The 25241-nt window shown below is 34.8% G+C and overlaps 1 protein-coding gene across 7 annotated transcripts in view; it reads left to right on the plus strand.

Annotated features, from left to right (window-relative positions):
* GRB10 (growth factor receptor bound protein 10) overlaps positions 1-25241 on the plus strand; it is a 263879-nt gene that overhangs the window by 71713 nt on the left and 166925 nt on the right. For 4 of the 7 annotated variants that reach the window (XM_031957203.1, XM_031957205.1, XM_031957204.1 and 1 more), the window contains one exon: positions 6488-6585. The exons of 1 other annotated variant lie outside the window; for it this stretch is intronic. In XM_031957203.1, the coding sequence (XP_031813063.1) occupies positions 6535-6585 (51 nt within the window). In that variant the 5' untranslated portion in view covers positions 6488-6534. Of the gene's footprint in view, positions 1-6487; positions 6586-23716; positions 23871-25241 lie in introns of those variants that run through there. 2 more of the 7 variants (XM_031957207.1, XM_031957209.1) reach the window with 1 other exon arrangement.

Below are 25241 nucleotides of genomic sequence, written 5' to 3' on the forward strand. Positions count from 1 at the left end.
AAAATAGTTTCTATATGTACTGGGAAACAAAAACATTCATATGATTCACTTTATTAACTTGTTAGCTTTATTGTGTTGATCAGGAATTGAATCTACAATGTCTCCAAAGTATGCTGGTAGTCATATTCTCCTGGTCTGCTTATTTCTTCACTCAGGAGTGAAGGTTGTTTATTTTCATCTTGATAATCTAGAGTAAAATATGGAGAAGCTTGTTTAGAAAATTAAAAATACACTAGAATTATCATTAGAATATTGTTTAATACAAAGCAGAATTCAGAAGGCTTTTTTGTGGGAGGGGAGTCTTGAGAAGTAGCATGGAAATCAAAGACAGTGATACTGTAGTGAGTATAATTTGAATTTGTTTATGTGATTTATGCATGTGCTATTAGGATAACTGCTCTTTCTGCGTTTGAAGAGGTGTGTGTCTGTGTGTGTGTATGTGTGTATCAGTTTGTATTTCATGGAGGGATGGCTGAGGAAGCAGTGTTTATATTGTCATTCTTATTAAATTGGTTGAATGATAGTACTGAAAATTCATTTTTAATTGTGTTATCAAAAACTTACTACATGATACACAATTTATGTTCAAATACAAATGCAAATTGAACCAATAAATTTAAAAGACACTTTCTTAGCATTTAATGTCTTCTTAAAAATGAGCTTGTGAAGTTAAAGGAGGAAAAAGTAGGATAGGGCAGAGACAGTGTCCTTCCTTACAAAGGTGACTGTTCCTTGTATCGGTATGGGCTATTTTGATCTCTTACGTCATAGACAAATGATTTTCTGTCTGAAAGTTCAATGTATATGTATGATTGATGGGAATGACTTCATTAAATGATTATTGCATTCTCAGTTCCTGCAGATTATCCAATGAACACTGAAGAATGTTGCTTTTGAAAAAATCATGTCTTGCAAAATTATGGGACCTTGCCTAGAAAAACTGCTGGTGATATTTGAGGGGAATTCCACTGATGTGGCAGTAGAAAAATAAAATTAGTGATTTTAAAATATGTAGGCATTAACATTTATTTAAATCTTAACTTTTTTTGGGGGGGTTGCTAACTTTTTATTAAAGAAAGAAAACCAACAATAAAGACAGTTTTGTTTTAAAGTTCTAGAGGTTGAAGATGAATATATTAGGGGATTAAAAATTTTAACCATAAGGTATTTTTTGTTAATTTTCTATTCATCTTAAACACAGCATGAGAAAAGGGGTTAAAAAGAATATTTCCATGTTCACAAGAGAATACAAGAGAGAAGATTCAATAAAACAAATTAACATTTCAAGAAAACTTGTGTAATAAATACAACAATTATTTGCAAAGTTGCCCAGCTTTGCTTCTTTCAAGTTTTTCTTTTGTTCACTGTTGAACACTTTGTACTTTATTTCCTCCACTAAATGCATATGTGTATGTGTGTTATGGATTTGTACATATATATACACACACACATAAATGTCTATAAATATATACACTCATACCCATATATTAAGAGTATATGATGCAATTTCCATTTGTCATCTCTTTCTCTGGAGGTAGATAGTATCTTCCAATCGTAATATATTTTAGGGATTTTAAAAAAATTCATTTTCTTTTTCTATCATCTCACTTGAGTTGCAGTTCCATCCAGCATTGGGGATGTTCTGCCATCATTATAAAATCACTCTCCAAAACTAGATGTTTTCCTTGTCTCCAAAGCAATTCCTTGCCCCAAATTGTGTTATCATTCTATTTGTTCATCATTCTTGCCAATGAAGATGCGTGTGTGTGTATGTATCAGTTTATATTTAATGGGGAGGAGTGAAGAGTGTGCTGAGGGAGTCTTAAAGGCTTGGGATCATTTTTGCTGGATCTTACATCTTTCATCTTCAGATTTTCACCAACTCCTATTATTTTTTTCTTTCAACTTTGAAAAGAATTCTGCTTGTGACTTATTATCTGATCAACCCACCCAGATCATGTCACTGCCTTGTTCAAAAGCTGCCAGTGACTCCTTGATGCCTTATATATCAGTCAGATGCTCCTTTTTGATTCTCCATAACCCTTGTTCAAACTGCATAATCATAATAAATACTTGATCAATAGCTTAAAGAATAAATCAGATATTCATTCCAGTGCAAGCAAAGGTATTAACAGAACTCTTACGATATGGCAAAATGCTCTCCTTATATACCAGTGAAAGCCTATAATTACTCCCTGTGACTGAGGAAATTAGATCATATATCTAGATCTTAGTTTCCCATTCTGTAAAATAATGGGATTAGTTAGATCAGGGTTTCTAAAACTTTTTCCATTTGCCTTTTCCTTTTGTCTGAGAAGTTTTTAATGTGATGTTGGGTATATAGGTATATAAAATATGTATACAAATCAAACATTTACTGTGAATAAATCATAATTTCGCAACCCTTCACATCTAGTTATGAAACTATATTATATATAATTGAATCACAATTTAAGAAGCTGTGTTAGATTAGTGGTGCCAAACTCTAATAGAATGAATCCCTGCAGACTTGACTTAGAAAACTACAAATTAACATTATCTCATAATGTGTTTTTATTTATTTTCCAACTACATTTTAATCTCAGTCATGCTACATGGAGAAATTTTGCAGACCACATCATTTGACACTTGTGTTAGATGATCTCTAAAGTCTTTTGTAACTCCAAATCCTTTTCTTTTCTTTCAAAGTACTTTGTTTTGTTAAGCTTTTAACTAAATTTAAGCCTCTATTATTGTCTTAAATCAATAGATGTTAAAGTAATTAGATTACCTTGAGGATTATTGGTTCTTTCTTTCCCCAATATTTTATTTAAGTCATTAATTAGACCTAGAAAGCATAAATGGCAATATATTACAGAATTGTAGTTCACAGGATTTCATTTAGTGTTGCATATATTTTTATGTGCACTTATTTTCTCTCCCCCTGCTAGAATGTAAGCTACTTGCAAGTAAGAATTGTTTATTCTTTGGGTATGCTCAAAACAATCCTTGTTGATTGATCAACTAAAGAATAAATGAGCTGTTATTCCAATGCAAACAAAGCTGTTAATAGAACTCTTATTAGAATTGAATAACTCTTATTAGAATTAGAATAATTGAATAGAATAAATCTTATTAGAATTAGAATAATAAAACAGAATAACTCTTGTTAGAATTAGAATAGAATATCCTTTATATACAATAAAATTTTAAGCAGAAAAATAAACAAAATTGGAAAATAATAGGAAAATATCTAAAAAAGAAAAAAGTGAAAATCGCTCTTTTCATTTTCTAAGCCATTTTACTTTTAAGGAAAATTTTAACTGCTCTTTTCCAACAAGGTGATTCAAATATGTTCTCTTGAGATATGTGAAACATTACATCAGGTATCAGAAATTTGCCCCAAGCGTTTATTTTGTTCATGGCAGCATTTTGGAGACATCTCAGAAGCAAAATTCATTAGAAATTAAAAGACAGACTCAATAGCTATGACAGCCAGAAAAAAAAAAATTACTTCGTTGAATCCATCTTTTAGAGCAAAGGTGAGGATCAGCTTTTTATGTTAATAGTGTCAAGTGTATGATGCCTAAAGAGGAATAGAAGAATAAAGACATTGATCTTTATAGATTAAAAACAGTGGCTTATTCCAGTTGCAAGAGAGTGTTCTGCAAGGCTGGTTAAAAGCTTGTTGAAAGAGATGGAAAAGATAAAGAAACCTGATAGCCCTGTAGAGAATCAATCTCCCTTTCATCACTTTTTTACATTTCAGTTACAGCTTTTAACCAAAGATCAATCAAGTATATTCTAAATGATAGAGCTCTGTTTTTCCTGTATGAATCCTAGTTTTCAAAACAGAACCATAAAAAGGAATTTTGATTGTATTGAATGGGGTGATCTTTCTGCATTTTAATCACACCTTTTTTTTTTAAAGATGCATTTTTATTGACATCCCTTTTGCTTTTTATACATCGAGATTTCCCTTGTACCTTTCTCCCCCTCCCAGACAGCCATCCTCTTATTATAAAATCTATTTTTTAGAGGAAAAAAGCACAATAGAAAAAAATTAAGCAAAACCAATCAGTACACTGGAAAAATGAAAATAGATGCTTTGTTCCACATCCATGGACTTTGCACATTTATGTATATCTTTATTTCAGGGAGACACTTTTTATGGTAAATGAATTGATTGTTTCAGGGATTTGACAGGCAGAACACTGAGCTGATCTAAATTCCATTGGTTTGTGAGTTGTGAGTTGACATAAACAGATCCATCCTTGTGAGTTGACATAAACAGATCCATCCCAGTCTCAGTTTTGTTATTTCTTAGGAATATTGTGAAGATTGCTGAGATAGTATTGGTAAGAGTAATCTTTGTGCTCCTGGAAGTAATCTTTCTGCGGCCTGTTAAGCTTTCCCTATATAATATCATTTATTGTACTTAATGACCTCTTTGGATGTGTCAGATAGAAAAGTCTGTGAAATGGCTCAATTTTGCTTTCTTGTGACTGGAGTAATTTATTTTAGCTATTAGTATTTATTAGGAATTGCTTTGAAGAAGGCACAGGGTAGTATAAAAGATTTACCAAACCAGGACTTTTTTTAAAAAAAAATCTTTCCTTTTTATCCAGAGACCATTCTGAATTAGATTCAAATTTGTGGGAGGCAGATTCAGATCTGAATGAATGCTTGAATTTTAGTTTATATTCCAAAACATTTTTTGGCATAATTTTCATGCCACCAGCAAGAAGGCAGAGTTCTCTGTGGGTAGGGAATGCCGTTCTTGGTGTTGGTGTATGCTTGCCAAATTTTCTTCTTGGGCATGAGTCTGTCACCTTTTTAAAAATTTCCCTTTTGTGTGTTTTATTATGTGGTATTAAATCTAGAAAATACAGTTCTTCATAAAACAGGAAACTCGGGACTGGAAGGGACCATAGAAAGATTCCTAGTACAACTTCCTCATTTTACAGGAAATTGAAGTGTGTCAATGACTTTTTCTCGCACATGGGTCTATTAAATTTCAGAAGTAATGTTCAAAATCAGATTCAGTGATAAGTTTAGTTCTCTAAGATCAAGGTTCTTTTCTCCCCCCTTTCCCTCCCTACCTCACCTAGTTTGTTCCCCTTCCCTTTTCTTTTCCCCTTTCTTTTCTCCCTTTCCCTTGACTTTGTCTCCTTTTCCTCTCCTCTTTCTTCCCACTCCCTTTGTCCCTTCTCTCTCCCTTCCATTTCCTCTTTTCCTTCTCTTAGCTCTCCTCTCCTTTCCCTCACTTTCTCCTTTTCCCCTTTGCTTTCCTAATTTCTTCTCCTCCCTTCTCTTCTTTTCTCTTTCTCTTCCCATCCCCACCACTTTCCCCTCTCTCCCCTTTCCCCTTTGTCGCTCTTTCCATAATCCCTTTCAACCCCTTCTTTTCTTTGTCTCCTAAAGTGAATACTCTCAATGGTCATGGCCATGTATCTTATTCATATATTTGAATCTATTGTCAGCTTTCTTTCTGTGCGCCAAGCTGATCTGTGGAGTAATTAATATTTAGATGAAAAAAACAACAGCTTTAGAGTGACAGCATAGAAATCTACTCAAATGCTTCTAAGAACACTAGGAAAACCTGCTTTCAGTGGATCCAGGTTAACATGGAATCAGTTTCAGCTCCTGCTAGGATGACTGTTCATGAAATAAGAGCAGAGTTTTTTTGGTTGTAGACTAAACTTTTCATTTCTAAGAGTTAATATTTGCTGTAGCTTCTTGCCAAGACAACTGTGAATGTTCTCTAAACTAGAACTAGTTAATTAGGCAGATTATTTTTCAATGGAGTATGTCAGAAGTAGATGGGCATAAATCTTTCAGTAGTCAATCCCCAATCCCCGCATTTGGTCATTATGTTTATGTTATCCACAACCCACTTTTAATGCTGTATTTCTGGATCTAATTAGCAAATGAAATCAGATTGCTAGCATTAGCTTAAGGAGAGGCTATGGTCACATAGCTACTAAGTTTTGGAAGCCTGTTTTTCTCCATACTAAATATAGTGAATTTCTGACAGCACTACATAGCCCCATATTACATTGCTCTTTCATTATTACCATGTGGCCATCCCCCCCCAAAATTCTCATGACCCACGTTACCCCTTAGTTGAGGGGTTCATTTCTCTATGTCTTAGAGTCTTTTGGGAATCCTATGGCCTCTTCTCAGGAATAAAGCTTTGTAGTGTGCAGGATAAAGTAGATAGCATTAAAAAGAGAACCAATAACATTGAAAGACAATTATCAAAATAATGAAACAAAACATGTCAGGATACCCTCAGGTTAAGAGCCCCTGCTCCTAGTATATGATCTGATGCATGATACTAGAATAAATCCTTAGTTGCTTTATATTAATAAGAAACTTATCAGGTCCACAAATTGAGATGGTCTAAGAGTGCTAGAGATTTTATAATCTCTATGCAAAACTTTTTAAGTAATAACTAGTAGCATAAACTTTTGTCTTGGCTTCTCATGATTGGTCTTTGTTGCAGGTGCAGTACCACAGTAAATGTAATTTGAAGAAAGCAAGAAAGAACCAATGGCTTTAGCTGGCTGTCCGGATTCCTTTTTGCATCATCCATATTATCAGGTATGGGTGCTTGTGTGGTCCTGGTGAAATCAGTCAGATGTGGGTTAGGATAGAAAAAAATTTAAACAGCAATAAATTCTAGTTTTGCACAAAGGAAATTACTGAGATGGACCTACAGAAAAGTTGATTAGTGGAAGAAGATAGCAAGTTATTGCCATGATCCAGCCCTTTTCTTGACTTTGAAAAAATTCACTATAGCATGAACAATCATATCTACATTTCCAAATACATCCTCTCCTTTCCCATTCCTAGAGCATCATCCCTTATAACAAACAATTTAAAAATCTGTGTGGGGTACAGTTCAGGAAAACTAATCAACACATTGGAAAAGTATGATATTATCTGTAGTTTATATTATTATAATATAAGAAGGGAGGTGCTTTCCTTATATCTATTCTTTGAGACCAAACTTTATCATTCATAATCTTACAGCATTCATTTTCAGTTTGTTGTTTCCATTTTCATTATTGTAGGTATTTCATGTATTGTTTTTCTGGATTTACTTATCAGTCCTTTTGCATCAGTTTTTCTATAAGTTTTCTTGAGCTTCTTTGTATTCATCACTTAATAATAGAACATTACATTTTTGTTCCACAGTCTGCTTAGGCATTCTCTAATCAATGAGCTTTACTTTATTCTTTGCTATTCCAGAAAGTCCTGATATTAATGTTTTTCTGTATATGTATGGCCTTCCTTTTCTCATTGATTTTTGGGGAGCCATGGAATCTCTATGTCAAAGGTGCAATAGGAATTTTAGTTATTTAATTCACAGTTCCAAATTGTTTTTCACAATGGCTGGACCACTTACCAGCTCCACCAATAATGTATTACTGTAGCCTATATTTGCTCCCACATTTTCATATATTTTAATTGCAGAGAGTGAAATAAATAACTTGCTATTCTGAATCATAGTTGTTGTGAAAAGATTCTTTTCACCTGATACGGAAATGTTTCCAGAAAGTTTCAGCTAAAGTTGCAAGAAAGTCCAAAGAGAAAAAGATTTTTGCCCAGAGGTAGCAAAACTTAATGACTTTTGTAGGTTTTCAAATGTAAGTGATTAAAACATTTTAGAGAAGTTTGCTTAGGGTAACTAAAACATGAAATATCAAACTGGACCAGACCTTCTGAGTTATTTAGACCAGCCTCTTTTCTTTGATAATGACTCCAAAGATGATGTATAGGGGACCAAGGCCAGATTTTATGGTAACTGTAGCAGATTAGAAAAGTATTCCTTAACTTGTGATTTCTATCACTTTTCTTCATAACCTATTATTGACCTATCATAGGAATTGCTAGTAGATCTTCTTAAGCCTAATTGCTGATTTCTATTTTTATTTTCTCAGTTATCTGTTACAGAAAGTTCTTTTTCAAGCTTTAGGGCAAGTCTCCTAATTCTGATATTCTGAGGTTTCTTGAATAACTGCCTCTTGAGGATCATAAGAACTTGGATCAAATCTCTCCTTGCCCTTCATCTTTCCAAATGATCTTGTCTTAATGTTTATACCCATACTTTTTTTCCCCCTCTCTTTCCCTTCTCTGTAGAATATAAGCTCCTTGAAAGTAGGTTCTGTTCCATTTTTGGATTAATATCCTCTTAGATCAATGCCTGGCCTAGAGCCAGGCCTTAATAATGGCCTAATGATCACTTTTACTGCCTTCTCTGAATTATGTCTGTCTTTAGGTGCAGAATGATGACTACATGAAATAGGTGTAGATTAAAAAAAATAGTTTCCTTAAAAGGAATTTACACACATCCTTGAAAAATGATAGTACTTTTTTTCCAAAGGAAAAAAAGGGGAGACAGGATTCTTTTCCTAACAAGCATCTCTCAGATCACTAGTTCAATGGTGACATTATCTAATACCTTTTGTATTCGAGTCACTGAGTCAACCCCCTCAAAGTGTAAAATGAGATGGAAGTAGATTCTCTTCCCTCATTGATTTGTAGTTAGCCAGGGGAGATGAGACTTGTACATAAATAAGATTAGACGTGTCATTTATTTAAATCTTTGATGCTAAACCAATATTGGTTAAAAACCAGAAAGAAGGAATGGATTTTGATAATTTCTCGGCATAAAGCTTGATTCTGGAATAAATCTTCTTGGTGTACTTTCTGAAGGGGGGATAGATGTCTGTGATTTTAAGGTAGACACTATCTGATGTCTCATGCTTTTATTTAAAAATTTCTTTTTAAAATTTTTATTTTTAGATATGCTTTATATATATTTTAATATGCCTTTCATATATTTTTATATATTTTTTATTTTATTTAAAACTTACTTTTCTTCTCCTTAAAGCACTAAACTTCAGTTAGCTTCATTAGCTTGGCCCCAAAGTTTAATTTTGTCTAACTTTCGGTTAAACCTGGTCTTGGTGCTGTTGGTCACAAGGATTGTAAGTGAGAAAGTCTAGGTGGGTCATTGCAAGTCCATTATCACTACTAGGAAAACATGGTTAGTGGAAGCCTTAGTGAAAATTACCCGAGCTATGCCTTAGTGCAAACACTAAGGGAAGGCTGTCTATTTTACTTCTGAAAGAATGAAATATTAGCTCATAAGTAGTTTGTTATGATGCTATGACAATTGTTGATTTGATGCTTTTTTATTCTCCCTCTAACCCTTCAGTGACATTTAAAATGTCATGTTGGTGCCAGAAGTAGCAGCAAAGTAGGTTAAAGGGCTATACAGAACTTAATTGCTTTGAGCTACTATATTTATTGCTTAGAATCACCAAAGACTGTTTATCCAAGATTCTCTTTCCTCTGTACCAACCAGGGAATTGTTTCAAGTCGACATTCTCTTGGAAATAGTATTCTTTGTAGGGGAGGACACATTGAGAAGAATTCAGCAGTACTCCTTAATGGCTTTTAAGAGTCCTTTCTGAATTTCCTAGCTCTAGTAAAAATCTAGTCATACAAGTTGGCAGCTTTTGTCATCTGTTCCTGGAAAATCAGATCACAGTTCCAGAAATTCTCAGAAAATGAGATGATTTACATTGAGGTTCCCCACTTGTGCAATCTGTCGTTGTTACAATTAGAGATCTTCCCCAGACTTCTCAATTGAAAAATGACTTCCTAACTCTTAAATACATGGGTGCTTGAACAATTCATTTGACTCAGTATTAATTGTGGCTTAGATAAGATGTTCAATTTTAGGAGCTAAGCTACGCATTTTACATGGAGTTGAAGGGGAGGGAGGTACTAAAATTATTTCCATTTAATTACTCTAATTTATGCATTAAGATTGACAGTGAGCAGAATGGAATGGGTGGATGCATCTTATTAACCATTAAGACATCATGTGATTCTTTCAGTCCATCATATTTAAAGCAGGAGCATTTGAAATGGTTCAGAAAATAAATTTTGTGAATTACCACATAAAACACAGGTCTAGTAAGAAATATAGAGAAGCATGGTGATACTGAGCACAGTGTATTGATTCAGGAGTTGGAAAATCTGAACTAGAATTTGGAAAAACTTAAGATTTAACTTCTGTCCCTGACACCTCTGGAATAATTAGTTAGTTATTTAACATTCCTAATTCTCAATTTCCACGTCTAAAAAGAGAAGTTAATCTCTATCTGCTTCAGACAGTTTTCATGAAGTAAGCACTTTAGGAAACTTGAAACATTATAAAAAATTTTAATATAAAATATACAACATTTCATTATCCAGCTATTCATTTTGTGCATAGTATTGTAACGAATGAAGACAGTGGTGAAAATTGAAATTTGTAGGTACATTGTGATATTCATTTTTAAAAGCACTTTTCCCCTGAACTCCAGTAATAGTGACAACCTCTGTCTTTTCTTCATTGTTGAAGTAAATAGTCTGTAGCTTTTGAAAATCTAGAACTATAACAGTACCTTTCTCTAACTGGAAGTTTTTGGTAAAAGAGTAATTGTGCTTTTTCAAATCCTATATTACTTTAAAACTTCAAGATAGCCAATTTGTTATCTTTCAGATTGAGTGACTGGATGATGCCTTTATACTGTGCTTGAGATATCAAAGCAAAAATAGTTAAACATCCTTTGTCCTTAAAAGCTTACATTCAATCCAAAGAGATTTGTATGTATGTAAGTATATACAAAATAATTAATGATTGTTGTTATTTCAGAATTATTGCAATAATTATCCTAATCATTATTCATTATTCATGTCCTAATGATAATTCAAGGGGATATCCTAGTGCTTGGTGAGGTAGTTATCAGGAAAGGCCTCTTGTGGGAGATGGCATTTGTTAGGAATTTTGAAAGAAACTAGAAATTCCAGGAGATTGAAGTGAGAAGGGTCACATTTCTGAGACGGGAACAGCCTGTGCAAAGGCATGGAAGTGGTAGGAATATTGTGTGCAATAAAAAATAACCCTGAAGGAAGTATTCAGTATAAAGGCATCAAACTGGTAAATTCATCCAGTGGAATGGAAGTTCCTAGAGATATTGTGATATGTTTTTAGCAGCTAGTGTGTTATGTTACATGTAGCAGATACCCAATAATTTTGGATTGAATCAAAACAAAATGTCTCATGGATAAAGGAGATTATTTCTCATAAACCTTATGGATTAAGATTTTGCTGGGATTAAAATATTATTAAAAATATTACTATGGGGACAAGAATTGTTGATCCTTCTTTGAATTTAAACGGTCAAATTGTCAATTCCAAGCTAATTTTGTTGGTCTCCAATATAGACACATTTATTAAGTGCCTACTGTGTGCATAGCACTGTGTCAAGATACAAATAATAAAGAGACAGACAATCTCTTCCCAAAAGAAGACCGAGAGGTGGGGAAACAATACAAAAAAAGGCATGAAAGAGGTGGTGAGGAGGAAGGGGGATACTGGTGTATTCTTGGCAGAGGAAGTTTTCTCACCTGTAGATGTTTTTAACTGTCTTTGCGTCAAAGACCTCTTTGGCTATTTGATGAAATCTATGGACTTCATACCAGAAAATTTGTAAATGTATAAAATTATATACCTAGAATTATACAAGAAACCAAGTATATTCAAACATAGTTACCAAAATACTAAAAAACTGTATCAACCACAAAAACAAGGTCAGGGATATCAGGTTAAAAATCTCTTCAGGATAGCAATAAAATCATGGATCTAATTCCTATTATATTCTCTTGGTGGCTATAGGAAATATGGGCAGGGCAGATATGCTCAGCTCTCCCTAAGGAGCCTAGTCCGTTTTGGGATTTTTTAATATAGTTACTTATATCAGTGAACTTTGCATAGACATGCCCCTTTCTGCTCATCCAACCCAACTCAAGATTCATCTCTCTTGGAAATTTTCCTGGATTAAATTCACTGAATTCTGACTGGTCCTCTATATTATGTTCATTCCTCTGTACCCACATTCAGTACCTTGACTCATTGTTCCTTGTGCAATGAAGGCAAAATTAGATGAAATAATGCAGTGAAAAGAACCCGAGAATTGAGTCATAGAACCATGAGTTTGAATGCTGGCTTCCCAACTCGCTATTTGTTTGATTCTGTGCAAATCACTTACTTTAACCTTAATTTCATTTGTAAAAATAAAAGTATTATATGGTTCCTTAGGTCCTTTCTAGCTCCAGATCTGTTATCCCAGTTCCCTTCCCTCAACTTTTTCTTTTATCAGCTCACCTCCAAACTTGGCTTAAATTCAGAAGCCCTTTGGGGGGATGGGGGTGAAAGGGAGGTATTTCTAGCCTCCGTCTTTGTGCTCGATTCAAAGAACCATGGGCAGTTTCTTTTGCATTGTCCCAGTCACAGATGGCCTATTCATTTTGCCTGGGCTTGAGCTAATCACAGGGAAAGCTTTAGTTGGCCTTTTTAACCTTCCTGCCCTCCATCATGGAAGAAAACTTGGAAGAAAGAGGCTTGGAAGCTTTAAAATCCTGGGTGACTAGAACAAGTAGCTTTCTGAGCCCAATTTGAGCAAGTTTTCTTTTCTTTTTCTTTTTTTCTTCTTCTTCTTCTAATTTTTTTTTCGCCATTTTTGATTTAAAACTGGCTAGTAATTAGACTACCTACTGTGGACCCAGACTATGATAACTTTACTGGATTACTGCTTTTGGAGAAAATGTACGCATCTCTTTTATCTTCTAGTAAGTGTGTTGGGAGAAGTAGAGAGGCTGACTTTTACTTTAAAACTGCCTTTTGCTACCAGCAATTATTACTTGATGGCTGAGGTTAAGATTTCTTAAAGAGCCCTTATCTCTTAAATAGAACAGAAAATTTCAGTCAAAATTTAAATAGTTTTTGTAAATTAAGATTTAAATTGGTTTGGATAAGGCACACTGAACCACAAATGGAACTCAGAATGTATACTGGATATACTGATGAGGATGATCAGAAAGAAAGAATACTGGCATTGGAAGCAAAAAACCTGATTAACCTCTAAAACTTATTACCTATGTGAATACACCTGTGTGTAGATCATCTCTGACATTTCTGTTCTATAATCTACAATTGGAATTGTAGATCTTTTGAAGCTGTGAACCTACTTGAGCAAAATTATTACAGAACAAAAATGAATGTGTGAAATGCTGAACATTCAAGTTTCAAGAGAAAGTTTTATCGATTAGGGGTCATTTTGCATGATTTTTAGCTATATTTATACTTTGGTAAGGCTCAATGGCTCATGTTCCCATTGGACATTGCAGGGGAGACAGTTGTGATTCAGAGGTACTAGGCTCCAGAGTCTTAAAAGGCTGCTTCATGCCAAAGCCCCTTGCCATATTTCGCACCTCTCACCATCACTTATAGGAACAAATTGCAGCTTCATCTTTGGCATTTGTTGGGTGGCAGTCCCAAATTCAAGCATTTCTTTGTTTGTTGATTTCTTTGGCTTCTCCCCAGGACTTTAGTTATTTTAATTACAGCAGTTCTTGGAGATGAAAGACTACCAACACCTCATAGGGATGTTAATGTCATATACATCTGTTTTCCTAAAGAAATTCTATAATGTGCCAGGAGTGTTCTGACAGGGCTACCATCTGTCCTTCCAGAAGGAATGAACACAAGTGGATGTTGCCATGAGAACCTAATTTTCTTGCATGATACATGCTGTTCACATAGCCCTTTAACAGTTGGATTTGTAAAACTGAAATACTCATTGACTTATAGACTGCTAACTACAGTGGAATTGGATGTGGTACTGAAACTTTTCCATTTCTCACATCTCTACCACCTTTAGACCTCACACATGGAAAATTCAAATAGCTATCTGTTTTTCAAGGTAGATTGCCTGTTTCAGAGTGGTATGAATAGTTCTCCTAATGATAAGGATGATGATGATGATGAATGCAACAGATGACAGATCTCTATATGAGAAATACAAACCTTAGAATATCCCAGTGAAGCTACCCAATAAACTTCGCTACAAGTTGACCATTAACACAGACTAAATTGATGGTTACAATTGGCTGGATATAACCCCAATCCACAAAAACTTAAGCATAACATTTTTTAAAAATACCACATACAAGTATGCAATCTCAATGCTATGTGCAATGAACAACTTTCAAAATATAGAAAATTAACAGAGTAAGTCAAAATTGTGGGAAGAGGATGAAGTCCACTGTTATTCTGTTTGTGTTTCGGGGTCAATCAGTTAGTCAACAAACATTTGTTAAGCAGAGGTGTACAGAGGATGCTTTCAAAGATTGCCTATAAAGGATGAGCTTCCATTTTAGTATTTTTAATTCATCCACAAAATCCAATTATTTTATGCTGCCATGTAGTATTTTATAGCACATTTACTTAGAGAAAGCTAACTTGTCCCAGGATTGTTGCTATCTAAATCCCATAGAAAAAAATAATATAATAATAACAAATGATATAATAAAAATTATAATATAATAACAATACTAATAACAAATCCCAACACCACATTAGTACATGAAACTTGCATGCTTATCTCCTGCATTAGAATGTAAATAAAATAAGCCCATTGTGAACAGGTAAGGTTTTAGTCTTTGTGGACTAACACAGTGCTTTAATGAATACTGATTGATTCATTACTATTAATAGTAATGAATACTTTTTTCCCCACACCTGTAGATCCTGCAGAAAAATTTCAGTTATCCAGAAGAATTTAAACAAATCAGCTAAGAAGGATAAGGCACAAATGGTAGCTTATTATCTTATTTATTAATTAATTGGCTGCTAGATGTCCCAGTAGGTAGAGTTTTTGATCCTGGAATCAGGAAGTTCAAATCCACCATTAGATACTTAGTAGAAATGTAATCTTGGACAAATCATTGTCTCACTTTCATTTTCTTCATTTGTAAAATGGGAATAATAAGAGCACCTTCCCTTTAGGGCTGTTGTGCGATTCTGAGGAGATAACTTTTTTTTTTTTTCCTGAGACAATTGGGGTTAAGCAACCTGTCCAGGGTCACACAGTTAGAAAGTGTTAAGTGTCTGAGATCAGATTTGAACTCGGATCCTCCTGAGTTCAGGACTGGCACTCTATCCACTGTGCTATCTAGCTGCAGAAATAATTTTTGTAACACTTAAAGTAGATCCTTAAAATAACTTACTAATTACTTACGTAATTTTAGTTGTTATATCTTATATTTTAATTCTTTGAAAATGAGTCTCATTTATGCTAATTCTAATATCAAGAAGAGTCAGTTAATCAGAATTCTCTATTCCTGAGCATGCTGGTTTACTGAACTTTCTGGGGTTGGTGCTATAAAAATTTCAGTTAATTACAGAAGAATGAAGCGGGGCAGTATCCAGTCTGTGCATACATCCGGCCTTGAGAGGAAGAGAAATGATCTGTCTTAAATAGGAAATGAGTTTTGATCGATGAAGATTAAGGCAGTTGCTTTTGGCCAAAAACAAAAACAAAAAAATAGCAGCAGCAGAAGTTAAACCTTGTCGTTACGTAGAAAAGAAAGAATATACTGAAATCTTTTTTCCTAAGAAGAGAAATTAATAGAAGCATGAAACTTATTGATTTCCTAAGTTATAATAATTTGTCCTTAAAGTATTAAAAGTATTTCAATAATTTTCAGACACTTAACATTTGAGTATTAGGCTTGTTTATGGAAAGACTTTAAATGGAATGTACAAGTTCTTTTAACTGGGAAACAATTTGAAAACATTTTTTAAAAGAACATTTTAGGCAAATAATGACTTGTGACTTTCATTTGCTGGCTTTCACTTGAGGATTGCACACTTGCCTCTTTGGGAGCAGATTTTTGGCAAAGAGGACGGGGAGCTGTGTGTGGAAATTGGGGCTCTTGGGCTCTGAGGCCACAGCTTTCGGAAAGCTCTTTGGTGATTAACACAAGTAAATAGTTGTCCATTTATGCTTCATTACTGAATATTAGTCATACAGTAAATAATGTCATGCTGGCAGTTTCCCCAGAGCACAGTAAATACTTATGTACAGTTTAGGGAGATGCTAAAAAAAGCAACATTGGCACTTTTTTGTAAAGGAAAAGAGAGAGAAGGAAAGAGAAAAAGAAAAAAAGTACTAGAAATTATAGTAGATGAGGTTGACAGGATGTTATATCAACTTAAGTGGGTTTTTCCTAAAATTGATCCTTAAAGAAATATTCTCAGGACTTCATTATTACTGCTGAAATTGAGTTTTTTCTCCTACTTAATTTTTAGTCACTTTGATTATATTTCAAGTAAAATCCCAAGGCATCTGAATTCCAGAGAATGTCTGTCCTAGCACTGATGTTAGCTCCTCTGTCTCTGCTTCAATCTCTCTTTCTCATGCTAATAGATTTCATAGGATCACAGATTAAGTGCCAGAAGAGGCTATAAAGATCATGAGCTTTCTCATTTTACAGTTGATAAAACTGGTCCAACTGAATGAGTGACTTGTCCAAAGTCACTCAGTTAGTAAGGAGCAAACATGGGCTTTTGTTTCAAAGCTGGTTCTTTTCACTGGTTCACAAAGGTCTCTCCACTACTAAAGAAACCATATTTGAAAGAAAAGGCAGTAGTATTGTTGATGGAAAAATAAGAGTCATATTCCCTGGAAAATGCTCTGAAATTTAAACTTTGGACAAGAAAATGAAATAAACTTTATGTTCTTAGAGAGCATGTTCTTATATAAGGTTGTACTGTTTTTTCCTCTCCATCCCTTCTATTATTCCTAATTGGCTAAGAGGTTCAGTCAGATACTTTATCAATAGCAGCAGCAGCAGCAGCAGCAGCAGCAGCAGTAGTAGTAGTGATGATGGTGGTGATAGTAGCAATAGTAGTGGTAGGAAAAGGAGTAATGGTAGCAGTAGTAATAGGAATAAGAGCAGCATCAGTAATATAGTTATTTATATATCTATTATAGTGTTTTGTGATTTACAAAACAATATACATTATTCTTTCTGATTCTCTAACAACTATTTAAAGCGGTTATCCTTGTTATCGTGTTATGGATAAGGAAACTGAGGCTTGGAAATTAAGTGGATTGTTCAGGATCACATAAATACTAATAATTATTTATGAGTAAGTAGTATTTGATCTTCAGGTCTTCCTGACTCTTATGTGTCTCTATTCCTGGTAGTTCATTACTTTCACTTTAGGATAGTGGTTCTCAACTTATGATCTTGCCTCTCTTTATTGTAATGGATTCATGAAGTCATCAAGTATCACATATACCAACCATTGTCATTTTCATTTTTATTTAGATTCAACTAAGTATACAGTAAAACTCAGTTTGGTAAATAAGTAAACTACTTTCTGTAAAATTAGTGGATACTATATTATATTTCTGTATGTACATATACATACACATAATGCACTCTATCCAAAAAGTATTAATGAATTTATAATGAGACTTTTGAGCCACTGTTTGTATTTACACATTGTTTTTTGTCATAAATATGGAAATAAGAGTTATGATTAATAAAATTTCAATTCATTTACAAATGTAAGATTATAGAAGCTTTTTGTCCTTTAGTATTTGGATTCTCATGATACAGCTACTCTTGTTGGATGATACTGAGCATATAGCTCTGTAGCTACTCCATAATTTATCTAAAAATTACTGCTTTTTTACATTTTGACAACCAGTTGCTTGGCTATTAGAACTGGAATTGAAAATGACAATTCAATTGTCACTGATGACAATTTTTGATAGGTGAAATTGGCAGTGTGGCAAATTAGTTTTCTAGATTTTTTGCTTTTTTTCTAGAATGAGAATTCCAGGTAATTGGTGGTAGGAGTTGAGGTATGATGAGTGGGGAAGAGAGAGAACGATAGCAGGGAGTAATGCCCAGTGACACTGTTGTGATAATCTAGAGTCAGGTAATAGAAAGCTTTAAAAAACCAATCAGAAGAGTTTCTATTTTATCCTAGAGTCAATGGATAGTCACTGGGATTGATTGAGTAAGGAAATAACAGTCAGATCTGTGCTTAAGGACAATCACTCTGTCATCTATGTGGAGGATGGATTGGAGTAGGCTGAGACTTGAAGCAGGAGGACTGTTTAAGAAACTGTAGCTACCTAGGTGAGAGGTGATGAGATTCTTAACTGAGGTGGTAGCTGTGAGTGGAAGGAAGTGCAAGTGCTATGAAGGTAGAAACAATAAGTTTTGGCAACTCATCGCATATGTGGACTGAGGAAGAGAACATAATTCCCAGGTTATGAATGTAAGTAAATGTAAAGGCACAGATGTAAGAGATAGAATGTAGTGTACCGTGATTAACTAGCAAGTCATTTTGAAATGAGACTGGGTAGGCAGGTAGGGGCCAGATTGTGAAGGGCTTGAAATGCCAGTTTGAATTTTTATTTTACTTCAGGAAAAGATTTTCCTTTCCATGAATTGTTCTATATAACTAATAGATTAGTCCTGAATCTGCCTTGCCTTCTGAAGCATCCCTTGTAGCCCTTTTAAACATTCTCTTTTCTGGATATGATTGGAAAGGCTCAGCCTCAGAATGGGACCAAGTAGCCAAAGGTGAGAGAAACCATGCCTGGAAACAGAGGTGAGGAGTAAGTCTTCTTTTCATGTTTACCTGGCTCCTGTGCCTGTAACACTTGTCCACCTTCCTTCTCACTGCTTAGTAGACCTCAGAAATGAGGAAGAAATCAGCCTGCTCCTAAAAGAAAATTATATCATCCTACACCCTAGTATCCTTTCCTAATCATTTATTTCATTTGTTCAAATTGCTGTGTGGTGGACAGAGAAAAATGTTCAAAGATGAATGTTCTCAGGTTACAGAGTAGTAGAGGACTATAGACATGGACAAGGATAACTCGAATACAAAAGAGAATGGACTGAGTTCCTGAAAGAAGTAGAAATCAGTAGAGGATTTTAGCGGAGAGAAAGATCATACCCACATAGGAGGGATCCCGAGAAAGCCTTTAGGTAGAAGTGCCATGCGATGGCATTCTTTCTCTTATCTATAAATTATGGTGTTTTAGAAAGGCCTGAAATTCTGGGATTCTATACAAATAGCAACCTATCCATTCCCTCACATTTTGTACTATATCTTTTATAAATCGTTTAAAAGAATCCATCTAGTGTGCTCTAGAGGCCTTCTCTAGATCAGTGGTACAAAGTAGAACAAAAGACTAAACTAGGTCACATATTGACTAACATTATCTATTTTCTATTGTATTTTAATTTATTTTGTTAAATATCTCCTAATTACATATTAATCTGGTTGAGCCTTTTGGAGTCAGGCATCCTGGGCTCTGTGTTTGACACCTGTGTTCTGGATCATTTGATAGTGTGTGAATATTATGGGGCTTTGTGTTTGTCCATGGTTATTTTCCCTTGCTTGTAGTACATGATCAGTCCGACTCCTTTCCTAGTCACACACCTATAGGATGATATCCTTTATCTGACTTATAAAGCCTGTTAAATTATTTTGGCAGTTGTGTGACAGATTGAAGAGGAGAGAAATTAGAGGCAGATAGCTAAGTTAGAAGGCTAAATTCAATGTGAGAAATGAAGAAAGCCTGAATCGAATAATAGAGAGATTTCAACGGTAAGATCAAAAGGACATTGGATGTAGGAGATAAGGGAGAGGGGAAGCATTACCATTGATTATGAAGGAAGAAGACAGGAGGTATGTTAGTGCCATCAAATGTACAGGAACATTGAAGGCAGAGATTTGGGGGAATGAATTCAGTTTTGGACATGTTGAATATTTAGGCATTTTTATTGCTTCAGAACATCTGGTTAGAGAACCCGTGCTTCCTTTAGACAAGCTTCTGTAGCATCTGCAAAACATTACTCATGCTCTGATCAGCTCCTTGTATCCTGCATTCCTTGCAAGTATTCAATATCCACTGTCTTAGAAATCATGGCAAAACTGTCATCAGAACATCTAAGAGACTGAAATTATTGTAGAATGAATAGATTTTGAATGTGAGCTTTCTGAGATTCTTTTACCCAGACTTCTTTCACTTAGTTAATATATAAAGCAAGGTGAAATAACTAGCTTAATTTAATCTCATCTCTCAGGATGATATTTAATACATTAAACTAGTGGGTTCCATGAAAGCTGGTCTCATTATTTTAGAGTTATAGTGACCAGTTCCTGAAGGCCACCCTATTTTTCTTAGTGGTGAAAACTCTTAGAGTGTTTTCTTAGACAGTAGAACATAGGGGTACAGTAAAAGGGAACAATCTCATTGACATTTTCCATCCTTACCTCATGAGTACGATAATTTGATAGTAAGTGATAACTAATATCCATTCCTGCCACATTGATGGTAGGAATCATTCACAGAAGATAATTGGCGTGTGTGTGTGTGTGTGAGAGAGAGAGAGAGAGACACACACAGAGAGACAGAGAGAGAGACACAGAGAGACACAGAGACAAACAGAGAGAGACAGAGAGAGAGAGAGACAGAGAGAGAGAGAGACAGACAGACAGAGAGACAGAGAGAGAGAGAGAGAGAGAGAGAGAGAAAAGAGATTCAAATAAGCTTCCATTTTTTTTTACTCTTGAATGAATATAAATAAAAAATATTTATTAAGTGTTTACTGTGAGCCAGTACTAAATGCAATGCAAGATACAAAAATATAAAAAATCAAGCTTGTTTTTGTCTTCAAGGAGCTCACATTTCAATAGGGGAAGAGAGTACACAAAGGGGAATCAGGCCCTGGGAAAAGTAATTTGGGAAACTCCAGGGGTGGCAAGCAGAGTTACAAGACAAATGATTGGTATATTTCTATTATCTCTGATGATTTGATTATTGTTTCCAGAGCAAGAGTAGGGATGGGAGACTGGGAGTTGGGACTGAACTGCTGAGTCCAAATTAGGATAAAGTATAGCAGTGTAGCATGAAGATGGCCAGAATACCTGATGATGAATCCAGATGTTCATTTGTATCAGTCATGTCCAATTGTTTGTGATCCCATTTCTGGTTTTCTTGGCAATGAAGATAATGGAATAATTTGGCATTTCCCTCTCTGGTTCATTTTACAGATGAGGAAACTGAGGTAAGGGTTAATTGACTTGCCCAGGGTCACATAGCTAGTAAGTCTGAGGTCACTGTAGATGACCTGAAAGTTTTAATTCCTCCTGACTTAAATCATGCTACTCTATATACTGCATCATTTAGCTGCTTTAATGGGTCCACTGGCTCATAGATATTGGTGAACTTTACCTGAATGAAGAGTTTCAGGCCCAAAGGAAGGAATTGGAGTGCCAAGTGGCAGATAGATAATGGCGAATTTTTCATGAATTAGGAGCTTAGGGCCCTAAAAAATGAAGTGGAGTTCCAAGTTGGAGGCAGAGATATAGTGAAAATAGGCCAAGTAGTGCTATGTAGTCTTACTGAGTGAACCAGGAACCTTAAGAAAAATTGGAAGACAAAGGCCTAATCTTAATTCTTTTTTCAATGAACAAATCAATTTTATTGAAATGCAGTTATTCAGGTTTTTTTTTAAGTTCATAGACCCCAAGGTGAAAATCCTTATGCTATAGGGAGCCAGGAATGTTCATAATTATAACCTCAGACTTTTTAGAGAAAGTATCATGGAAGGTAATGGTCATCTCTTCAATCCCCCCTAGAAATTAATGACCTTATCAATTGTAGGAGAGGCAGCATGATAAAATATAATGACTAGAGATCCTAGATTCAAATCTCAATTCTCAGGTGACCATGGGCAAGACATTTTCCCTTATCTGTGTAATGAGTATAATGTATAAAAAGACATGTAATATGCCTTCCAACTTCAGATGTTCCATCCTATTATTCTTATTTTTTTAGGTTAAATATATGCGATCCTTTAAAACATATTTCCATATTTGTTATGTTATACAAGACAAATGGTATAACTATTTTAGAAAAGTAATGACTACTTATTTCTTGAAGAATACTTGTTACTTGTTCTTAAAGAATACCAACTGCTCTGATTAGACTGTGTTGAAAAGCACTGAAGCTCTTATACTTAATACTATACTTTTTATCCTATATATTTAATATCCATTTCTTACCCTAATCTGGAATCCAAGACCATTTTGTGGTATCTTGTATCTTGTATAAACCAGGGTTTATTTGTTGTCTTCCATTCTAAAATTTTTTAAATTGATTTCTCTTTAAAAAAAAAAAAAAAAAGGCATGTTATTTTTCATTGATTATTTCTTCACCTTAAAGAGCTCTTTTGTCTTTCATTTTCGATACACAACCAGCACCCCTCCTCTGACAATGAAAAAGGGTTCCCTTGTGGTTTTTTTTACCACTTTTATAACACAGATTGTCATTGGTAACATGCTGCTGCTGGCTTGTATTAATCATCCGTCTGTTGCTTTTGTGCCTACTTCTAAATTTGCTTCTTTGGGGATCTTGTTATTTAGGAATTCACAATCATGTAGTATAAGCAGAAAACAGTGATATTAAAGAAATGGACATTTGTGATGGAGAGCAAGTAGTTTGAAATCATAGAAGCCATTTGTGATTTGTCAAATGAGATTCACCTTGATCTTTTATTATTTTCTCTTCTGGTATCAATCACTTTGTTGGCCATCTTAATCATCCAAGATAGACTAAGTTAATGATCTTGCTGATGTCATTGCTTATTTTTCATCCACATTGTTTTTCAAGAATGGATGATTAGATTGGTCTTTTCTACATGGTTCTAAGTTTCATTTTGGAGTCTCCATAATGTTGTAGTTAGTGTAATGGCATCTTGGAGCAATATTTAGATAATTCTGCTTATTAAGAAAAAAAAGCTCTATTAAAAAATGAATAGTTATAGGTGAGCACAGTAAATCCCTGGTGCCAGACCATCTTGTTACCTAGCAACTTCATCTTGGTTCTCATATTTTTGGAATAGTATTGCCAGAAAGAACAGAAATACATGTACTTCATCCTGGGTACTCATTTAGTCCTTGTTTAGCTGGCTAAAGCCTATAACATGGAGCCACCAGGAATAACTTTCCCAGAGGGAAAGTGAGATCCCCCTCACTGGTTCCACTTTAGACTCAGGAATCAATTCTTTTGGGATTTAAAGGAGAGGGTAACATGGATAAAGAATTGTTAGATACAATGTGGTCTTGATACCCCTTTTCTTGTTCCTCTATCCCTAAATATGCATAGGGACTACCTTGGACAAGGCACATAGTCTGCATAATATAAATCCTATCATTATTTATGAGTATTAATAAATGAGTGAAAAATTAAAAAGTATTTTAAGTATTGGATATGCAAATAGAAAAAAAATTAATCCTGAGCTCACATGGTTGAGGAAAGCCATGTATGAAGAAGGTTTCATCCCCAAGGCAGGTAGAACAGACCAGAAATCTTGAGACTGCCATAGAATGACAGCTAGTCGCAAGACTCAGGGGTCTTTAGGATGCATCAGGAGGTCAGATAATACTACCCAGGCATCTGAAAAGTGGGATAGAAATATCTTGACTTAATTGTTGCAGCCTAGTATAGTATAGTACAGTATAATGTATAATATAAAGAGTCTTTTAGGGTTAGAGGGAAGGCAATGGGCTGGGCTTGGGGTAGGCAGATGTTAGTGGAAGGGGTCTGGGTGGTTTGGAAGTCATGGGGGAGAGGTTTGAGGTTAGGAATTCAATAATTCAGTTAACCAGTTTGTCTTGAATGTAGAATTCATGAAGTACAGTGAAATAAACCAGGAAAAGTAGATGGGAGGCAGATTGTGGAGAGACTTAAATGCCAGGCTAAGGATTTTGTATTTTATCCTATAGGCCCTGGGGAACCACTGAAGGTTTTTGAGCAAAGAAGTGACTGCTCAGACCTGTGCCTTAGGAAGATTATTTTGGCAGCTGTGTGAAGGATGGATTGGAGAGGGGAGAGACTTGAAGAAGGGAGACCAATTAGGATGCTCTTGCAGTAGTCCAGGTGAGAGCTAATGAGGGCTTGGAATTAGGGGGGGTATCCATGTAAATTGGAGAGGATGGGGCAGATTGAAAGGGACCTGATGTTTAATATATGCTTATTGATTGATAGATTGAAGAAAAAGAAGTTTTTGAGGGGAGGGAGATGAAGATAAAAATCAACTAATAAAAATTTGAAACTGTGAGGATTCACTTGAGATTAGATAACTTGATGGAGCCAGATAAATAATTGCTGGCTTCTACAACCACCTTCCAGCAGAGCCCCATTTTTGAGGATGGCAAATCAAGTTACTTAACTTAGCTGATCATTTTTTCCTTCATCTGTAAAATGGGAGCAGTCATTACTATTTCACAGGGTTGTCGTGAGAGAAAAATGAAGTAGTATGTGAAGTGCTATAATATGTCAACTATTGTTATTTATGATAAGGAGTTGAAGAGATACTAAAGTAAAATTCCTAGAACTAAAAACCTTTATTTTCATGTCTTCTAATGAGAATTTTAGAGGCATGTGATAACTCAGTGGGTAGAATACTGGGCCTAGAATCAGGAAGAATTGAATTCAAATCTTCCTTCAAATACAGCCTACCTCTGTGACCTTAGCAATCATTTAACAGGTGATTGTCTGCCAAAATGAGTAACCTAGGAGAAAGAAATGGCAAAGCACTCCAGTGCTTTTGCTAAGAAAACCCCAAATGGGTTTACAAAAGACTGAAAAAAGCACTTGAAGAACAACAAAATCAAGGAGTTTAGAAAAATTTACACTCAGAAATTTCCAAGCAAGATTTTAAATATCTTGAACTAAATTGTTTCATTGTTGCCTCTGGGGTGAAAAGGCTATTAGGAGTTAAATGATCTTTAGTCTTCCTGTGTGGGAGAGGAATGAGTTTTTCCTCACCTGCTTCCCTCCCCCCAAAATTAATAAATTAGCCCACGCAGAATTATGGCACATTTCATGTGTGCACCACTATCTCTGATTTTTAGCACTCAGAGTCTCTTCTTTTTCCTTAGTGTTGGAGCTTGCTCAGTTGGTGACTACATTGAGTCTAGAAGCATCTATTATTCCCAATTGAATTCTCTTTAGCTATTGGCAATATTTTTGAAAGGAAAACCAAAAAAGCTACTACTTACTGTTCCCATTTGCGCAATTATTTAATTGTATACAAGCCTTTGCTTTGTTAAATCATCTTTGAAAAGATACCCTTCCTTTCTCCTATTACTTCACACATTAAATATCAGTGTCTGTGGGGGAGAATAGCAATGTAGACTTAACCATAATAGAAGTTTTATCTCATAAAACATGTAGTCTTTCAAATAAATTACTTCTGATTTTCTAAGGAAGTTTTTTATTGTGTTTAAAATGTATTTTCTTACATCC

This window comes from Sarcophilus harrisii, chromosome 1, assembly GCF_902635505.1.
Source record: "Sarcophilus harrisii chromosome 1, mSarHar1.11, whole genome shotgun sequence".
Taxonomy (NCBI): domain Eukaryota; kingdom Metazoa; phylum Chordata; class Mammalia; order Dasyuromorphia; family Dasyuridae; genus Sarcophilus; species Sarcophilus harrisii.